This window comes from Notamacropus eugenii, chromosome 4 (genome assembly GCF_028372415.1).
Source record: "Notamacropus eugenii isolate mMacEug1 chromosome 4, mMacEug1.pri_v2, whole genome shotgun sequence".
NCBI classification, from domain to species: domain Eukaryota; kingdom Metazoa; phylum Chordata; class Mammalia; order Diprotodontia; family Macropodidae; genus Notamacropus; species Notamacropus eugenii.
Window position 1 is genome coordinate 36013093 of NC_092875.1, and position 21387 is coordinate 36034479.

General features: G+C 46.7%; 1 protein-coding gene across 2 annotated transcripts in view; it reads right to left on the reverse strand.

Moving 5' to 3' along the window:
- The window catches only part of ATP2A2 (ATPase sarcoplasmic/endoplasmic reticulum Ca2+ transporting 2), a 60856-nt gene that overhangs the window by 5333 nt on the left and 34136 nt on the right, over positions 1-21387 (reverse strand). For both annotated transcript variants that reach the window (XM_072600490.1, XM_072600489.1), the window contains exons 6-16: positions 13735-13815; positions 11639-11724; positions 10795-11259; positions 7241-7329; positions 5052-5154; positions 4294-4425; positions 4085-4207; positions 3737-3955; positions 2663-2998; positions 1510-1730; positions 913-1115 (exon numbers count right to left, since the gene is read on the reverse strand). In XM_072600490.1, coding sequence (XP_072456591.1) covers positions 913-1115; positions 1510-1730; positions 2663-2998; positions 3737-3955; positions 4085-4207; positions 4294-4425; positions 5052-5154; positions 7241-7329; positions 10795-11259; positions 11639-11724; positions 13735-13815 — 2058 coding nt within the window. The remainder of the gene's footprint in view (positions 1-912; positions 1116-1509; positions 1731-2662; positions 2999-3736; positions 3956-4084; positions 4208-4293; positions 4426-5051; positions 5155-7240; positions 7330-10794; positions 11260-11638; positions 11725-13734; positions 13816-21387) is intronic.

Genomic DNA, 21387 nt, shown 5'->3' on the forward strand with positions numbered 1-21387 from the left:
TTAAAAAATATTACTAACAAGGAAACTGTTCTTTTGGCACTGTCCCTTAGAAGGGCTGTTGCTGGCTGCCTAGACTGATTCAAAGTCCAGTTCTTAGAGGTAAAAGTAAAACCCCAGGATCTTTGCAGATTCTAGAATATAGACCACTGCTCCTTCTCCCCAGTCTGAAGTGTGTATGTATGTGCACACGTGTGTTCAGTGAAGGTAGGAGGACCACATGTCAGACATACTAAGCATGGTGCCTCGACCCAATGATGGGACACATTCTATGGCCCCTGCTGTCTGGTTTTCCAAGGGGAGACACCTCCTTAGCCTCTCTTGGTGATGGCTTCGAACAACTAGGAGATGTTCTGAGAGCTAGCTCTAGAGCCCTGTGGGGAATCTAGGACCCTCCCCTTCACTTGTTTAACAGAGTGTATGTGTGGTGTGTGGTGTGTGGTGTGTGGTGTGTGGTGTGTGTGTGTGTGTGTGTGTGTGTGTGTGTGTGTGTGTGTGTGTGTGTGTGTGTGTGTGTGTGTGTGTGTGTGTGTGTGTGTGTGTGTGTGTGTGTGTGTGTGTGTGTGTCTGTTGGGAGAAAGCTGGGACTTAGATCTTTCCAAGTGCACAACAAAATTGTCTTCTGAGGCACAGCTGCACTTGCACATGGAGCTCATTGACAATGAGCCAACATGCCCATTTTGAGCCCTCTCCAAAGTGTACAAAGAACTTTAGAGGGAAAATAAAGGCACAAAATTCTGTGCCTGGAGGTGCGAAGGGGCTGGGGGGAGAGGGAGAAGGATGCGATGGAATAAACACGTTTCTGAAAAGTTCCAGGACTCAACTGTGTAATGTCATGAGCGAGTCACACTTCGCCTCATCTGCTAGCACTTTACTAGGCACCGAAAAGGAAGAAAAGCTGGGCAGTCTACTCACACCCGATGGCTAGGTAGCGGAAGAAGAGCCAGCCGCTGATGAGAGGTTCTTTGGGGTTGCGGGGCGGCTTGTTCATGATGTCCAGGTCAGGAGGGTTGAAGCCCAAGGCTGTGGCTGGAAGGCCGTCTGTCACCAAGTTCACCCATAAGAGCTGGACAGGGATAAGAGCCTCAGGAAAACCTAGAGCAGCAGTCAGGAAAATACTGCCCCCGAAAAGAAGAGGACACACAGTAGGGTCATTACTGTGGGCCACAACTTTAAATAAAACAAAAGAGACAATGAATACTTTGTGACTGAGGCAGAAACAAAGCACAAACTTGTGTTCCAGCTCACACACGATTCTTCCCTTACGTATAGAGATCAGAATAAACAGCTCATTTTTAGAGCATGAGGAGCTGGATGGCAGGATACTTAAACCTGACCATACTGGTCTTCCTGACCCCTTTTCCCCACCTGCCCTGTCCTCTCTGGGACCTGCTTTGCCCTCACTCCGCCCTTCCTCCACGGGGGTCTACTGTTCTCGGTAAAATGACAATTGCTTTAAGCATCTCGTCCCAGACTGGCACCCCTGCCCACAGCCACATCTCAGACACTCACCACACAACTTCCCCCACATTGGAAGAGATGAGGTAGCGAATGAACTGCTTCATGTTGTTGTAGATGGCGCGCCCTTCCTCAACAGCTGCCACGATGGTGGAGAAGTTGTCATCCGCCAGCACCATCTCTGAAGCGGTCTTGGCCACTGCAGTCCCAGACCCCATGGCAATGCCAATCTCGGATTTCTTCAGGGCTGGTGCATCATTGACACCATCCCCAGTCTAAGGGCAGGTAGTTTGAGAGCAAACCATTAGAGTGTGACAGACTTGCAGGATCAAACAGCCCAGCCTTCACTGCCATGTCCCTCTCTCCTTTCACAGAGAAGGGTAACAAAGCCTGAAGTGACCTACTCTACCCCAGGCCAGTCAGTGAGTGACCAGAACCCAGGTCTGCAGACCCCTCATCCCACTGTATGATGCGGCCCTCTATTCTTACAGGGAAGCCAACTGTGAATACAACAAGAACATCAGAGCTTGCTGGTGTCCCCACAGGAACAGCACAGTAGCCCCCATTTCCCAGCAGGCACGCAGCTCTTGGATTTCTCTCCATTATACCTGGCCAGCCTTGGCCTTCTTTTCCCCGGAAGACCCATCTCAAGTAAGGCCAGGGCTGTGGGCTGCTGAGCCCCTGTAGAAGGTACTTCTTCCTCCTACTTCCTCTGGACTTCTCCCCCTGGTCCCTGGCAGGGCTACCTGCCCCCTCCTTCCCTTTCAGCTTCCTTCCTATATTAGACTGTGAGCTCTTTGGGGGCTCTTTGTTTTTAATTGTATCTTCAGTGCTTAGTGGGGTACCTAGGCACATAGTAAGCACTTAACAGTTTTTGACTGACTCTAGGAGAGACTCCAGTCAAACAGGTATGTACAGAAATATTAAGATGATCATATAATATTAACCTCTAAGCACTTAACAGGAAATGAGAAGCTGTGACTTAGCCTAACAACGAGCAGACCCTCTGTAAGTGGTTTCCTTTGAACAGCTCAGCTGTCCCATGGGATAAGCTACTGCTGTCTGGCTGAATGGGATACTGTGGGTAATACCTAACCAAAATCCCACAAGACTCAATCCTCCAAGATGAAGAAGTTCCATGGGGTTCACCCAGACCCTGCTGACTCCTACCCCTGATTCCGCACCAGGGGTCTTCTCTTAGACTCACCATGGCTGTAATCTCATCAAAGGACTGGAGGAACTCTACGATCTTGGACTTGTGGGAAGGCTCCACCCTAGCAAAGCAGCGGGCATTGAGGCAGGCGTCCCTCTGGGCAGAAGGACACAACTCGTCAAACTCACGGCCTGTGAAAGCTTTGGCACTGACATCTTCCTCATTCCCGAAGATGCCAATCCGACGACAGATGGCCACAGCAGTGCCCTTGTTGTCTCCAGTGATCATGATGACACGGATGCCAGCCTGCCGACAGAGCTTTATCGACGAGGCCACTTCGGTTCTTGGGGGGTCGAGCATGCCCACACAGCCGACAAAGGTCAGATTGGTCTGTAAAGGATGAGAGGTGAGCAAACTTCCTGGCAATGCACTGATGGTTCACCTCGAAGACTGTGGTCCTGCGCTCACCCACCCGCACACCATTCTCTCAGCCCCCCACACTGGCCCCTTTCAGGCTGGGCCTACCAAGCCAAATGAATGGTGCACAGGATTACACACTACAACAGCCAGGTCACTAACTTCCCAGTGCCTCACCCACACTCTAAAATGGGCCCAGAAACAGACTAAGAGACTTGCTGACCCTGAAGACCCTGGCATGTCCACAACCAAGAGGGCCCACAGATAGTGAAGACAGACTCAAGCTGAGGAAGTCCATCCCCCACCCCCTAATCGTGAACAGAGTGCTCCACCCCTACTCAAGAGCTGCATGAGCCAGAAACTGAGGCAGCAGGAAACTCACTCACTCGCTTGCTTCATCCTCTTCTGAAGATACCCTCACCCAGAGTCCCCTCAGTTACTCATCACAAAGCAAGCAGTCCAATAAGCCACCTAGTCTTGACTCAACCCAGCCCAGTCTTCTGACAGAATGAAATAGGATTTCAAAACAGCAAAAAAGACATATCTATTGGGAGTAGAAAACTCCTAATCCGGGAGCAGCTGGCTACCTCTGGGGAAATAAGCCCCATCTTTTTCTTAGGAAAAAGTGAAGCTGCATGACCTCTGAGCTGCAGAAAAGCCCCTTCAACCCATGGATGGTTGTGTGGATGAAGAATCCTTTCACTGACTCACCTCGTATTTGATGAAATTGGCTGAGTCCTCCAGATTCATCTCTTCCCTTCGGGGAGGATTGTCATGGGTGGCCAGTGCCAAGCAACGCAGAGTATCTCTACCAGTGCCCCACTCCCGAATGACCGTCATGATCTTCTGCTTGACCCCGGGGGTCATGGGGACTTTGGTGCTCCCCACACGAATGTGCGTGCACCTCTCGATGACGCCTTCCGGTGCTCCCTAGAAAGAAAATGACAAGACTCCCAGGTTACAAAGTGAGTCACCCCTATGTTGCAACACTGAAATTAAGCAGGCCAACCATTTTTGGCTTTATTAAGGCAATGAAAAGTTTTCCTTCTTGGCACTTGCCTTAACAAACATCTTGCTCATTGACGTCCGGCTTGGTTTATTTGGCGTACAATAGACAGACATTGACTTTCTGTCTCTTGAAAACTCGAGGGTGAATTCTTTCTTCATCAGTTGTTTTATAACCTGGAAGAAGGACCCCAAGAGATGAGATACAGCACCCACAGGCCACCCCCAGCCCCTACCTGCTACCCTGGGTTCTAAGGACTGACCGAGTTGCAGGCATTGGCACGTTCGATCCTGGAGAGACCTTTGAGCTCTGTGTCAAAGACATTCATCTTCTCAACCAGACAAGTGAGTGCGGTCTCTGTGGCTTCCCCAACTTTTTCATATACTCCTTTTGCCTTTATGTTAAAGAAAAATGAAGGACAGGGAAAGGTGAGGGTTGTTACCATGGTGAAGGCTCTCCAGTGCTGGGACCATCCTAAAGCGGAGTCTGGCCGCATAATCTCTGCGTTCTCTAAGACCCTAAGACCGACAATTCCAGTTTGGTTTTGAAGGGTTTTGTAAATGCTTTTTAAACTGCCTGTGTTCAGAGCTTCTTAGGAAGCAAGGCAAGGGTTAGGGCGTGGGGTGGGCAGGAAAAGAGCAAACATTTTCAAGATGAATTCTATCCCCACGGAGTTCTGTGTTCAGTCCTTCACAGTAAGGACATGTTGAAGGTTTCTGTTTGTCTCCAAGATGCAATCCTGTTATTTCTGAAGCAAGATGAAATGTGGGGCGCTCTCTGAAACTTAAGAGGAAGCTAACGACTCACTCGCATTAGCTACTCCAGCCACATACACTCTGAGATGTGTTATTTACAGAACTGTGATGGATGGCACTCAAGTGCTTCTGGCTGGACACAGGACGCCAATGACAAAGGGAGATCATCAAGAAAACTTGGCCCTCTCCAAATAGGAGGAAGAAGGCTGGGTTCTGAGACCACCCAGCAGCCAGGTGGCGTGGGTCCCGGCTCTCAGGCACTCACCTCATTGTAGTCCAAAGCAGAGTCATTGCAAAGGGCGCAGATGGTGGCCAGCTCCACGAGACCATCATACTGATGACACTTCACTTGTTTGTCATCTTTATGCCTGGCAACGGAAGAAGACAGTGAGCTCAGAGCACTTCCCTCCTTGGCGTGGCTCCCACAGTCACTTGGCTTCTTTTCTAAGTTCCTTTTCCATATTAATGACATTTTTTATTCCAAAATAACTGAAGTGATGATGCGGTGCCTATTGGACAGACTCTACTATATTGGAATGCGGGGGCTCTAGATTTGCTTGTCTCCCCTTGAGGTCAAATGATGCACTGGATCCACCTAGTCCGCTGACAGAGACCACACCTTTGCACACTCCTCCCTTAAAATGAAGTAGGACCATCCTTTACACAGGCCCAGCCAGGCCCATCTTGCACAGGCAGAATCATGAATAGGTTCCAATATTCAGGTGCTTAACCCCCAACTGGAGAAGGTCTATAACATCTTCTGGATAGAGAAGATGTCAACACACACTGTACAACTAGATGCATAAAACCATTTCTAAAAATTCAAAGAAATTCACCTCTGACAGATAAATGATTGATCTGTTCTTGGAAGTTTGACTCCCAGGCCTATTTTATCTCTTTAAGATAAGAGGCAGAAGGGATCTGTAAAAGGTCTTTTCCTTGTTTTGTTTCAAGCACCTTATTTAAAATGGAAAAGTCATTTTCTTGTTATTCAATGACCCACTGGGGAGTCGGTACAGCAATATGTTAGGAGATGGAGATCATGGAAATCTTTCTTTCCCCACCTGCTCTATTATCTACTTCCCATTCACGAAATCATTTTGGATTAAAAATTAGATTCACAAACCTTTTCTTTTAAATATTATTTTACTTTTAAGTCTGTCAGTAGTCATCCAGTTTTTAAACAGCTCCCAATCATTACCTTTAGGAAGATGTAGCTCAGGGGATATTATCATTTGAGAACAAGAAATAACTATTTCTGCCTTGAGAAAAATCAGCTACTTGAGATCACAGTAGAAAATGGACAATTTACTTTATATTAAAATGCTTCAGAGCCATGAAATACTTAAATTTTCAATCTCCTTAGACAACCCAGCACCATCTTCATTCACACAGTCTGGTTCCACACCTTAGCTGCCTCTCATACCATGTGTCCCAAACAAGCCTGACCACTCCAGTCCATTTCCCATCATGTCTCATAACTTTGTTAGGACAGGTGAGACATATTTTGCTATGGCATAGTCTGCATAGTATGCTATTTTAACATCTGTAATGGGCCTTATCCAGTCTCCCTTGATCTTCTGGGAGTCAGGCAACAATCTCTAGAACCCTCATTTTAAAACTCCTTTACTTGAGGACCCTGCCACCTTCCCAACTACCCCCCTTACCCACGGCTCCTTCTCTGCTGCCCACAAACATGCCCAAGCTAAAAACCGTGATTAGGAGACTGCCAGTTCCCTAACGTGCCATCTTGCTTCAACTGAGACACCTTGAAAAGGTCAGCACTTGCTAAGTGCCCACCCTCTCTCCTCTCACCTCGCTGTCCCCTCGCTTCTCAGTTCTCCTGCCTGTCTGACCTTGGATGGCTATCAGGATGGAGCATCCTGCCCCTGCTCTCCTTCTTTCTCTCTTACAGGGTTTCTCATCAGCTCCCATGGGTTCAATTATCACCTCTACATGGATGATTCCCAGACCCATAAAGCCAGCCTGAGCCACTCTCCTGAGTCTAGCTGTGTATCGTTGCACTGGCTGCCCCTCACCTTCAACTCCTAATCCAGGGTTGAGGAGGAACTGGCGGCCTTGAGGCCACACGGGGCCCTATAGGTCCTCAAGTGAGGCTCTTTGACCAAATCCAAACTTCACAGAACAAATCCCCTTAATAAAAGGATCTGTACTGTAAAACTTGAACTCAGTCAATAGGCCGCACTAAAGGACCTAGAAGGCCACAGGTTCCCTGCCCCTGTCCTAACTTGTGTCCTTGTACCCCTGCTGCCTAGCACACAGCAGAGGATTAATAAATGCTTGTATTTCTGACAAGTGATTATTTGCTTATGGCTGTGGCCAGAGGCAGAGTGAGAACCTGGCCCTCCCAATGCCAAGCCAAGCTCTCTCCATGACACCAGACCACCTCTGGGGTCAGTGGGTGGGAGGGTCAGCCATGGACACACTACTTACACTTCTCCCATGGGCGCATATGTTGACCCGGTGATGGTAAATTCATTCAAGGAGCAGCTATCCCCTTCAACTCGGTCCAGAATAAACATCTGTGGAACGAAGTTTTAAAATAGGGTAAGTTTTCTGCTGGTAAAAATCAATGAGCTTTGTTAACCTAATATAAGAGAGAAAGTAGTTATCTGATAAATCTGATAGAAAGTCCAAGTAAAGGTTCATCCCCCGATGCCCAGCAGCAGACCCTGGGCCTCAGACCGGCAGGGGGGCTATTCTTTAGTCAAATCCAGCAGGCAACTCCCAAACCCCACAGTGGAAGGATCTGTTGGACCCACATTGAAGGACCCTGCTTCCTGCTATAGATCACATCTGCTTGTCTGTCACAAAGCCAAGTTTCTTCTGTTATTCTATAATGTTATTCCATAACACTAATAAGAAAAAGGCTCAGTAATCAGAATGCAATATGTGAAACTATTTGACAAGGAGGGCTGGTAATAAAGAGGGAAGCTGCTGCAAGAGAAAGATGCCAGAGGACCAGCTTAGTGGGGCTCTGTCCTCTGGAGTGCACACGTGTGACCCTGTCTACCCTGTACTTCCCCCCTTTTAAAAAATGTTGGGTTAGACTAGGCCCTGATCTTTCTAGTAAAAGGGATCATGTAGCCTTGAGGCCACCGGTTCCCCACCCTTGGGCTAGGAGATCGCTAAAGACACTATAGGTGCCGGTCGGATCACTCTGAGGCCTTGGACACAGGCGCTCTCCTCCCCAGAGGTCTCTGCCTCGAGGATGAAGAATACCTACAGTTAAGACTCTGGGCACTTTCCATTTTCTCAGTACTAGAAACCACAGCATTTCCCATGGAAATAAGGATGAACACAGTCACAATCATTTTTATCCACTGTTCTGCAATATGCTCATGGTCAAACATTCAAGACCTCAGCACTCTGATGTTCTTTCCAAGTATTAAGTACCAACTGTATACATAACACATAATGGATCAACCTGTAGGAAGTCAGCCAAGAGACAGCAGACCTGCTCTGTCCTTGCCTTGAGTGGCTACTATCCAAGAAGTGCTGTGGATGAGGAAGAAATCAATGAAAACACTCGTAAGCAGTAAGTAGCATCATTTACAACTGGTGTATTTTACTATGACAACAACAAAAAGTTGTTCAAAGAACAGGAAATGTCACTACCTTGAAAAAAATGATGCTATGATAATGTCTAGAGTTTAAGTAGCCCTGACTCTGTGCCAGGGACTGAGCTAAGTGCTTTGCAAATATCTCATTTGATCCTCACCACAACCCTAGGAGGGAGGTGCTGTCATCAGCCTCATTTTACAGATGAGGAAACTGAGGCAAGCAGAGGGCAAGCGACTTGCCCAAGGTCACAGTTAGCGAGAATATGATGATGAGCTCAGGTCTTCCTGACTATGGACTGCCTTAGACTGGGGGTAAATCTGAGCTATCAAGTTAAGAAAAACGTGTATAACATGGAAATCCGAGTTTATTCTTAAGAAACAAAGACAGCCGCTAATTCCCAAAGGAAAATACTTGCTTCCTTCTCTCTAGCAGCTGAGTCCCTTTGTGGTGAGATTCCTGAGAAGCTGCACAACTTGTAAACGTCTCCAGAATCCAGCTCACCAGACACACTGGGAGGACTCGGGGCACGGAGACAACCATCTTTGTTGTTTTTCTAACCTTCCTGGCAGCGGGAGCTAAGAGGGGGCCTTTTACTTTAAGCTGATGTTTCAGGAAGCCTAACCCCTGTGAGCAGGATGGCCAAGACAGATGAAAAAATTCAACATATTTAAAACTCCTAAGACAAAGCAGCCTCATCAGGCTGTGGGGCGACATACACATTTTCATAGCATTTCAACCAATACGTACAAAGGGCAAATAAAACCCTCGTTAAAATGGGAGAACAAACCCCTGTCCTATGGATGATGAGAATTATACATACACAGGTGACACACATTTCTCATTTCAAAAAACCTTCATTTCAGGAGCATTTCTTGATCAAACTCAATAATTATCGCTAGCATTTCTACAGCCCTTTAAGGTCTGCAAAGCACTTTACAACTATTATCTCATCTGATCCTTGCACCCTTGGGAGGCAGGAGCCGTTACTATTTTCATTTTATATATGAGAAAACTGAGGCAGAGGAGAAGGAACTTGCTGAGGGGTCATACAGCTGCTAAGGATGTGAGGTAGAATTTGAACTCAGGCCTTCCTGATTCTAGGTGTAGCACCTTCTGCCCTGAGTCACTGACTTAATTATTCTATACCAGTTCTTCAGAGTTCTCTTTCATCAAAATAAAAAATGAGATGACAAAGCAGACAAAAGGCGGCCCTTTACCCAGAGGGGCCAACACACCCTCTTGCTGGTTTGTGGCCTGCACAAGCACATCCCCTTCTAAGTCATCTGGAACCTGTAGGGATGATGAGCCTTCCCACAATCAGCCTGGGGGAGGATTCTCTCTCTGCCCTACAAGAGCAAAAGTCATCCAGTTCCCAAGCAAGCAAATATACACAAGAAAAAATAAATCCCGGCCATGGTCCATTGGGAGGCCCCAGCACAGTTTTGGGGTGAGCTGTTAGGAAAGAGGTCTAACTCTCATCTCAAACACTGTTCTCTCCAAGAATGCTGGAAAAAAGCCTCCTTCATGGAGGCAGCAGTGGTGTTATTCTTTTCCAGAGAATGATATATTTTAGGTATTCTGACCAGGCTCTACCAGGAAGGAGGTGGCACAGTGGATAGAGTGCCCAGCCTGAAGTCTGGAAGACTCATCTTTGTGAATTCAAATGCAGGCTGTATTTGCCTCAGTTCCTCATCTGTAAAATGAGCTGGAGAAGGAAATAGCAAACCACTCCAGTATTTCTGTCAAGAAAACCCCAAATAGGATCATGAATGAATAAAAAAAGGCTTTAATAAAGGCCAGCAGTTTCTAGGAAGAAACTGGGCAGGGAGTGGATCATGCCCCTACCCCTAAACCACATGTGTACATTGGGATATTGTTGTCTCCTCATTAGGAGGCTTATGTTGCCCTGTGGCCAGAGCACCACCAGCCCACCTTTCCACAGCCTGGGTACAGACTGTACCCATAATCCTCATCGCCACCAAAGGGACCAAGGAGAAATGGGAATGGATCAATGCCAACATCTCTCTGATGGCAAAGAATGTGAGGGTGGCCCATCTGATGACATGAGGGGCAGAACAGACACCCCCTGCTCTGACAGACGGGACAAAACCAAACCATGAACTCAAGCAGGCAGCAGCCCAACTGGGCCCGACAACAGAGGAGGCCCCACCAGAGCAAGATCACACTTGAGATCTCCCCACAAGTCCCAGTCTCCTCACTGGCCTGAAGTCTCTGGGTCAATGGCTTCAAAGAGTTGGTGACGAAGGTGAGGGGGGACAGGGACCACAGGCTTCCTTCAGCAACCAGGAGGAAGCGGATTGAAGGGCCTCCTAACCTCCCAAGGCAGACCTGGAAACTGGCTTTGAGCTGCTGAGAAGCTCACTCAGGGTCCCACCCCCACTCAAGGGATACAAGCTCCTCACCCTGCACACAGACATCTGGTTGGTGGTCAGAGTGCCAGTCTTGTCTGAGCAGATGACCGAAGTGCAGCCCAGGGTCTCCACAGAGGGCAAGCTCCTGACGATGGCATTCTTCTTGGCCATGCGGCGGGTGCCCAGGGCCAGGCAGGTGGTGATGACAGCGGGCAGACCCTCAGGGATGGCAGCAACGGCGAGGGCGACGGCAATCTTAAAGTAGTAGATGGCGCCTCTGATCCAGGACCCTCCGTGCACAGGGTCGTTGAAGTGCCCGATGTTGATCATCCAGACAGCAATGCAGATGAGGGAGATGACTTTGGACAGCTGCTCCCCAAACTCATCCAGCTTCTGCTGCAGAGGCGTCCTCTCCTGTTCCGTGGCCACCATTTCATCGCGGATCTTGCCGATTTCGGTGTTCACGCCAGTGGCGACGACCACTCCCATGGCTTTTCCAGCAGCAATATTTGTACCCTAAAAGGGAATTATGGAAGAAATGGGAAGCAGGTGTCATTTTTCTAAGTCCTTCCCCCCAGGCCAGTTCATAGCACCCATGACGGCCACGCACTCAAGAGCTGCCATTTACTCAGAAAAACAGTTCTGTTTTTCAGAACAGTTTCAAGTTCTGGAAATGGCCAAATTATCAGCTTCTGAAGAGCAACACCTCTTTGCTAAGCAGGTGATCTGATGGCAATCTGATTTGTGGTCAGGTGTTTGGTTATTCATTTTAAGATCTAAGATGCTCCAAGACTCCTAACCCTGAGGACTAGTTACTTCAGGAAATCCTCCATGTGCTTGGAAGATTTTCACACAACATGGGAAAAGTGAAAATGGGCTTTGAGAAAATACTTACAGAAAAGAGCATATTCTTCTTATCTTGGTTGACAGCCCGGGGATCAGGCACAGGGTCCGTGTGTTTAATAACGGAGACAGACTCACCTAAATTATAAGCATGGAAATGGAAATACTGAAATACATACCCCCTAATGAGGAACAGTCAATAAGCTTAAAGTTGCAAAAATCTGTAATATTTTCCGTGGCAAGACAGATTGCCAGTTAAAAGCAACTGTCAACTAATACAAAGTGAAAGGGAAAAATCTAGTGATTTTGGGAAAGGCCGACAGAAGCCTGGCCCTCGATGACAGGAGCCTGCCTGCTTGTGCCTCCAGGATCACCCTTCCTTTCCGGGCTTTAACCAGGAATCACATGTTAATTGGGTTCTTTAAATCCTGTTTAACTGTTGCCGATATTTTGGGGGCAGTGCAGTTCTAAAGTGGGGATTTCTCATTTTTCTAGAGTCACTTTGAAGCTCACTTTCCCTGCAATTAGAATTTTGCCCCGAGTCATTAACAGATTTATATTTTAGTGGCTCCAGAGGTAGGCTTGCTACCCAAATGATTAGAGATGATAAGAGTCTTTTTGTCTCATGCAGTCAAGACAAAGAAGGGGCAAGGTCTGGAAGGAGTTGGGCCCTTGTGGGCTCTCAGGCTCCATGGGGTAGTGCAAGGGGATCGGGCGGCAAACTGCAAAGTCAGAACAAAGGAGACTTCTCCACGAGCTGCTTCTGTGGTAAAACAAGAGAGGCTGCATCAGAGGATCCTTAGTTTTCCAATAGTAATATTTATAATCTCAAAAGAACCCTAGTTTTGTTATGTAATAAAGCATTCAGGTACCATGCAGAGAAGAGGCAGCCAAGAGGGGTTGACTCCCACTCATATATTCTCTATCTCTTGATAAATCAATCCTAGGTTTTCACTTCCTTTACTAACAGTTTCTATTTTCAAAACCAGATCTGAACAGCTTAAAAGGGATTCCTATTTTTCATTTCTAGCCATATGCACAGGACTTCACTTAAGCTGGTAATGAGTTTACTTGTGGCCTTTGGGAATTTTCCTTCAACATAAAGACCGTTGGGAAAGCTGCCATTCAGCCTGGGCTATTGTTTCTCACATCACCTCCTCTATACAAGCAATTACTTTACAAATTAATTAATCTGATATAAAATCTTGATAACCTTTAAAATTTTTATTTTTCTCTACCAATTTGTGGGCTTTATTTCAGGTTTCCATTGTTTCTTCTTTCCCCAGGTCCTTCCCCAGGAGCTCTCCACCCTACCCCACCCGGGGCCTTGGCCAAACAAAGAGGCAAAGAAAGGGCCCAGTGAGCTTCCAGCTTAAGTGCAGGCAGAGGTCTGGCTTATGGTTGGGCCCACTTTTACTGTGAATCATGCCTGCTTGGCAGGTGATTGCTGTAAAATAGACTGGATTAGAGATTAGGAGACTAGAAAGCACCAGGCCTGCAGCCTCAGATTCTACAAAATGAGGCTTTGTTAATAATAATCTTTTTTTTCTCTTGAGGCAAAGAAAGATGGAATCAGTCCTGGAAGGGTCCTCAGAGAACATTTTAACAACTTCTACAGATAAGGAAACTGAGGCCCAAGGTCACAAAACTAATCAGAAGCAGAACAGGCACTTACAAATGACTGATTGCTAGGAAGGCAATTAAGTTCTTACAGGTCATTCATTATTTACCTTCCACCAGACCATATCTTTCCCCTGGATTCCAGCTTATTTGTCCCCACTGCCCTTAAGATGAAAGTCAGCTACACAAACATATATGCATTACCACAACCTTTTCCTTTACACCTCCTCCCAGGCTTGGCTAGAAGTACTTTAGAAATTAACTATTTTCTGAAGGATGAAAATGATACAGGTTCTATCTCTTAACAGGGGAGGGGTTTGGTAAGAGGTGATCTCCATCACTGCTTCTGTTCTTAAATCCCTCTCTCAAGTGCCTGGACTAGGCCCCCTTAATACTTAATAAAAACTCTCAACCAGCACCATGAATGGTAATTTAACTCTGGGAGCACCCTTTAGCAGTTTCACAGTGACACAAATCAGGTGCCTCGAGGCTTTCCGCTCCATGTGTACATAAGCACCAAAAAATTACCTGTGAGAATTGACTGGTCCACTCGTAAGGTGGTAGACTTGATGGACGTCAACCTTATGTCAGCAGGAACTTTGTCACCAACTGTATTAAGAAAACAAACACACAGATCAGCAATTAAACCAACAAATCCACACTCACTGTTTTCAAAATGATCTAAAGAGAAACCATGAATCTGAGGGGTCCATTACACACACATATTTCATTCATCCCTCTCTGCAGGTATAACCTATACAACAACTTTTTCAAACAAGCCAAGTGCAAATGACTCAGAACAAGCACACCTTTATTAATAATCAATAAATACTTAAGTACCTACTATGTGCAAGGCACCGCATGGAAGCTCAGGGGGTACAAAGAGAGGCAAAGGATGGTTCCTGGACTTGAGGAGCTCACGGTCTAATGGTTATTGATCATACTGGTGCCCTCCCTATGGCCCTGAGCCTCTCCTTCCTCTCCCATCCAAGGCCTCCAGCAATTGTGCCAAAGCATAGAGAAAATCTGCCGGGCCTGACAGAAACCACACAGAATGCCCTTGGAACCCCCAGGAAGCAGAGGCACAGTCAGCAGCCAAGTAAGCTCTTACAGGTTGTCTTTCATTGACTGCTTTAGGCTTTGAAGACCATTCATTAAAACCTCTGAGCACCTGCTCTTGTGGGCACTGACAGAAGCTTCTGATCTCCTCCCTCCAAGTCAACCTTTATTAAGGGCCTTCTGTGCTACACACCAGGCACTAGGGGCCCAAGTCCAAATAAAGGCAAGGTGATCCCTCAGGGAACTGACAATCTAAGAGGGGAAATATACCTGCACATCTCCAAAATGGGGAGAAGGGTCTAAGAGCTGGTGGGAGACAGAAGGGAAATCTGCAAAGAAAAAAAGGCAGCTCTCCTGAACCAAACTTTGATGGCCCTCAGCTCCAGGCAAGGCCATGGCCATACAAGGGCAGGTGGTAGGAGATGCAGGCCAGCAATGTACAGAGAACAGCAAGATGGTAGCTAGCACATTTAGGCTGGACCCCAGATGGTGCTAAAGAAGAGTGTATAATAAGGTTGGGAAGGTACATTAGGACCAGTTGGTAAAGGGCTCTAAAGACCAAACAAGGATCAAGGGGGACAGACTCACTGCAGAGACTTGGAGGGGCTGCCATTCAATTTAGGAAAAAAATCCCTTTGGCAGCCATGTGGAAAGACTCAAGGTGAGCAGAACACCTGGGCAGGTACTACAATGGTCCAGGTGAGAGGTGACAAGGACCTGAGCTCAGAGGGACAAGATCTGCCATCTAATCATACCTGGATCAAGGGAGGAAGAGATGCAACCAAGACTGAGGCTGGGGTTGCGGTGCCGGCTTGTGTCCTCAACAGAAAAGGGGCAACTCAAGAGTGGGAGAGTTTCAGGAGGGAAATGAAGAGACTAGAAGACAGAGGGCCCAGGAGAGAGGGGGAAAGTGATGGAGTCAGAGGAAAGAAAGGCAGGCTCCAGTGAAGAGTGAGGAGCATCCGGATAGCAGAGAAGGAACCAGCAGCTAAAGTGTACGGTGGGTGATACAGAGGACAATTTCCTGAAGAAGAAAGGATTCTGGGCACACCTGGAGGGGAGAGCTTTGGGGAGAAGAGGTGGACTGAATGAGAAAGAAATGGGAGATCTCAGAGGGCTGAGATGTAGAGGAAGAGGGGAATGAGGGCCTCAATTTCCTCCACTGGCAGGGGAGAGGGAATGTGTACAAGGCTTTCAAAGTATTACAAATGACCAAAAAGAAAGGAATACTTTATCAGTCACAAGTTGTAAGAAATGCCCGTTAACAAATATAAATAATGCCCAACTCCTGAATGATCAGAGAAATGCAGATGGGAAGAACTTCTGAGATGCAACCATACCTTAAACACTGGGCTTCAACCTTGTGGTTTAGACATACACTGAGGGTTTCTATGGATTCCTGTCTATCTGTTATTATTGCTGCTAATAAAGTGGTCAAATAGAGTTTAAAGTGGCAAAATGCATGGTCAGTGGAGCTGTGGGAAAACAAGCACTCTACCACGTTGTTGTGATTATACACTGATAATTTTAGGGTAGTGCAGCCTCATGGTACAGAGGGTAAGTCAGAAAGCAGACTCGGCCTTAGTGCTCTCATTACTAGGGCTTTATCTTAAGAATGATATTCTAGAAGAGAAATAAAAAAAGGAATTCTGGATATAACCATTCACAACTATTTATAATTGCAAAAAACCCTAGAACAAAACAAAAAGACAACCCTAGGAGAAACTACTACATTCAAGGACTGGTAAACTACCAAGCCAGTTGTGGATTATCAACAGAATGGAAACTGCAACATTAACGTGACAAGTGTGGGACGCAAATAATGCAAAGCAAAGAAAACAGAACTGGAAACACATGCCCTGACTACAATAACACAAAACCTCAAACCAAGCCTCTGGACATGCAGGCCAAAGATGGTGGAAGGGGATACAGGTAAATACACTGCCACTGTTCTGATGAAAATCTAGACTTTTCTCAGACACAACGGAATCCTTTGGGATTAATAACTTTGCATCTGCACATTTATGGAGCTTATGAACGTGTTATAAAAAGGTCCAGTGTCTAGTTCCTCATCAGTTGTTTCTTCCTCCTCCTTCACATCCCTCCAGGGAAGAGGCCCCAAATCGAGGTTCCCAAACTTATTTGTCCTACCATCCCCTTTCCAAAAGAAAAATTACTCGGCGCTCTCCTGGAAATCTTCTTTCTTTAACCCTTTTAACTTTTTTTCATTAAAAAAATGTGTCTTTAAAATGACGCATCTTAAATTTAATAATTTATTGTAAATTTGTGGGTTTTTTCCTGAATCAAAATTTTGACATGTAATCACACAGTATCATATCATAAACAAGCCATTCCATGCTCATACTCTTGCAGACTTCCCGACAATGAGCAACGATCACTGCATGCCAACACTTGCTTGTTAACTGCTGTGGACGGCCATGACACTGATTGGTTATAACCTGTCAGACAACAGATGACCGTTTTTCAAAATTCTATCTTCCTTTCTTTCCTCATGCTTCCACCCCCTCCCATGGTTCCAGCACCTCCAGGGGGCGGTATCATCCACTTTGGGAGCCTCTGCCCCGAACGACACCTAATCACAGAGCTGAGAAAGGCAGGGTGGCCAACAATACCACAAGGTCCTTGCTCCTCGTGATCAAACCTGTTCTGCATTCAAGTTAACATGGCAGAAATGTATCTAACAGTTAACTTGATGACGAAGACACTGCTGCTTCAGCATGCAATTTTATATTTAAGAAAAATTCCCTTTACCTGTCTGGCAATACATTTGACCTAAATCTGCCTCAACTCTGTAATCTTCAAATTTTCCTAAGTGATATGTGATTAACTCAACCATAGGATCGGAGGATTTGAGAACAGGAAAGAGTTTGAGCTGGTCCCCTTGCATCAGTCATGTGTTACACACCTGAGGCCTGCTAAAGGCTCACATGAAGTAGGGCAAGGCTGGGATTCAAATTCAGGCCTATCAACCCCAGATCCGTCAAAACCTTTTCAATGTGTCTCTAGAAACATCTATTCCTCTTCTATAAGACTAGCAAAAGAAGGGGAACCAATGGCTTCCCAAACATTTTCAAAATGCATCAAAATGGCCAAGGACAAAAGTGGCAGCCAGGAAAATAAGCACAAGAAGAGATAAGTATGCATCCCACCCCTACACCTGATAGCAGCCTGGATGCCTGCCAAGCAGATATGAGGGGAGCTCATCAGCCCCAAGAGGCTTTTTAATACAGATACAGGAAGAAGGAAAAGGTGAGCTACAATCCTACTATGTTGTGAGGAACCAAGCAAAGGCCACATCAGGGCAAAGAGTATGCATGGACCCTCTGGCTGGGTCTCAGCTCCTCGGACAAAATGCTCTTCCCAGGGTAAGTTCCTTGCTGCCATGACTGACAGCTCCTCCCAAAGTCTTCTTCTACAGAGGGAAGAACCTGGGCTCTGAGGCTCACAGTTCCACTCAACAAGATATGCCCCAAGCCACTGACACCCTCCCCAGGGCCTCCTTCCACTGGACTGGAAGCTTCGGGAGGGTAGGGACTCACAGCAGACAAGAGGCAGTGTTTACTGGGTTGGATGGGTCAATAATGTCTCACAATGGAGAGAACTCTTGGCCTTTTTACCTCTGCCTTCAGGTGACTCCTCTGGGCTTTTCTGCTAAAAAGGAGAAAGTTCTTTGGAAGGCAGAGAACCAGGGTGGCCTCAGGGAGCTGACAGTCCAGGTAAAGGAGACAACAAGAGTACTGAGTTGCCCTTAATGAGTGTAAATCACTTAATGAGCAACACCCTCTGGCACAGAAAGAACTGGCAGAAATGACTCCGGGCTACATGGGTTATTTTTTCCAAAGATTTACAGAGAATGGAGCAGGCTCATGGGAGTAGAGGACAGATATCCTGATTTTCAAAAAGGGGAAGACAATTGCATCTCCAAATGATCAGTTAACGAGTGGACTTCAATACATTCTGGTCTTTGCCAGGAACTCAAGACAAGGAGGATGAATATCTACAAAAGGGCCTGGACCCTGGGCATCCCTGGCACCAGCTGAGAAGGGCTCCTCGACTGAAGCATTTCAGCACCTGAAGAGTATGGAGTCCTGAGAAGGCAGAACGCCTGTCCAGGGTCTGACAAACCAGGCCTCAAAAATGTATCCACAAAAGTAGCAATGGCATCATCACTTTTATTGGGGCAAGCAGATATTATCGTGAACAGCGTTGGGCCTGGGTTTGGGAAGGCCTGAACTACTACTCTACTAGCTACGTGACCCTGAGTAAGTCACTTAACCTGTCGGTCTCCATTTTCTCATCTGTAAAATGGGGACAGCACTACCACCTACCTGTTAGGATTGGTATGAGGACCAAATGAGATAACGTTTGTAAAACACTTAGCACAGTGCCTGGCAAACAGTCAACACTATATAAATGTTATAGCTGCTATAACAAATGGCCAGAACCAAAGAGGAGTCCATTAATGGTTCACTGTTAATTAAGAAACTCTCCCTTGGAGTGATCAACACAGTACGCGGGGTCCCAGGATATTTAAAATTTTTATCAATGATATAGATAAAGGCAAAAATGGCATGAAATTTGCAAATGACATCACAGTGGAAGAGACAATTAACATAAGGATGACAGAGCCAGGACTCAAAATGGTCTGGCCAGGCTGGACACTAGGCCAAAGTGAGTGAGATGGCAGACAGTTGAGTGAAGTGCTGCAGAAGAAAGGCGGTCAAGGAAGCAAAGGAGATCACAGGCTGAGTACCATGGAAGGTGACAGACCTGAAGTCCGAGCTCAGGCAACAGATCCCATGCATGGGAAGCCTGGAGAACGCTGGGGGAAAGATAAGGAATTGTGGAAATGCAGAGTCTGAGATGTCCGAGGACCCCAAGATGAAGGTGTCCCCTCTTCCCATTTACTTTATCCAAGGAACTGAGGACTCCCCAACACCCCCTTGCCCCACACCTGCTGCTCTGCCTGGTCTCAATTCCCCAGAACAAGCTGCCCATGGATCCAGTACCTGCTGGTCTTCTCCCCTCTCCTGCCTCTTCCCATCAGACTATAAGTTCCTTGAGGGGAGGGGCTGCCTTTTATTAAGTGTGCCCCAGTGCTCAGCACGGGGCACATAGTAGGTGCTTAATGAAGGTTTACTGGACTGATACTGGAGCTCAGAATGGCTGGTGGTTATTGTACTTTGTTCTCAAAGCGGAGTCAAAATGACATGACAAAGTGAAGTTTCAGCATGTCCAACTGTAGCTGATCAGACCAATACAAGCTCAGAATGCTCTGCCACAGGTTCGGCACAGATAGTCTATGTGAACATTTGGGGTGGATACTCCAAATTTGTGCATCCTATGTTCACTTTATGCTGTCTCAATTCTGCTTTGCTCATAGAGCACAGCACCCTTTCTGATGTAGGCACACCATGCTGAGCACTCCTATGCCAGTGTCTCCCATGTCCCACAATCAAATCCAAAGTTCTTGAGAGAGATCTTGAGAGTGTCCTTGTATTGCTTCTTCTGACCACCATGTGATCGCCTGCCCCATATGAGCTCTCCATAAAATTAGTCTTTTTGGCAAGCATACATTTTGCATTTGAGCAACGTGGTCAGCCCACTGGAGTTGTGTTCTCTGAAACATAGTTTGAATGCTTGGCAATTCAACTCAAGCAAAGACTTCAGTGTCTGGTACCTTATCCTGCCAGGTGATCCTCAGAATCTTCCTAAGACAGTTCAAATGGAAGCAATTCAGTTTCCTGGCATGGTGCTGGTAGACCGTCCATGTTTCACAGACATACAACAATAAGGTCAGCACAACGGCTCTGCAGACTTTCAGTCTGGCAGTCAGTCTAATACCTCTTCTCTCCTAAACTTTTCTTCAGAGCCTCCCAAACACTGAGATAGCTCTGGCAATGTGTGAATCAACCTCACTGTCAATGTGCACATCCCTGGAAAGTACACTACCAAGGCATGTGAACTTATCCACAGCATTCAAAACTTCTCCATTTGTTGTAACTGATGGTTTCTACCTATGGATGGTGTGGTGGTGGCTGATTGAGCACCTGTACTTTCTTGGTGTTAATTATTAGGCCAAAATTAGCACAGGCAGCAGAGAATTCATCCAAGCTTTGGTGCAACTCAGCTTCAGAGGCTGCACTGAGTACACAATCATCTGCAACCAGAAAATCATGCACGATCACTCCTTCCACTTTGGTCTTGGCTTGTAGCTTTTCCAAATCGAAGAACTTAGGATCACTGTGGTAGCTGACCTTGATGCCGTGTTCATCCTCATTGAAAGCATTTGACAACATGGCTGAAAACATCATGCTATAAAGCATGGGAGCAAGTACACAGCCCTGTTTCACTCCCCTGGTGATTGGGAAGGCACGAGAGCATTGTCCACTATCCAGAACCCGGGCAAACATGCCATCATGAAACTGACATACAATACTGATGAACTGGAGCTCAGAATGGAGACTGGGGCTGGATACACAGAAATCAGGCAATCAGATACATAGAGATTTTAACTCAACCAGTGAGAACTGGTGGGATCCCCAGGGGAGATCAAGACAGAGAGAACAGAGAAGAGGTTCCAGGACAAAGCCTTGGGAACCACAGCTGGGAGGGTGACAAGGAGGAAGATCTAGTGAAGAATGATGAGACAGGGGAGTGCCACAGCACACCCCAGGATTCAGTGGGAGGAGATGGTCAGCGGGTCAAGAAGGAGAAGGACTAAGAAAAGGCCTTAGATGCAGCCATTAAGAAAGACTGTCAGGAACTTTATGAGAAGCCGGATCATGGAGGGCTTTTTCCAAGGACATCACCAGAGGGAATAGAGGGCAACAGCTCATGTAAATTGAGGGATCATGGCAGGTTTTGAGGAGAAACAAACATAAGTGTGTTTATAGGCAGCAGTGAAAAAACCTATAGATAAGGAGAGACTGAAGATGACTGAGCACAAATAATGGTGCTGGTGAGCCAGTGGTGAAGAAAGGAGGGAAAGTTCTGAGACAGGCTGGTAGGCCAGTGCCTGAAGTTTGGACCATATGAAGACTGGCTTCAGCCAGTTCAGCTCCAAGAAGGCAGAACACAAAAGCTGCCTCCTTCCAGTAT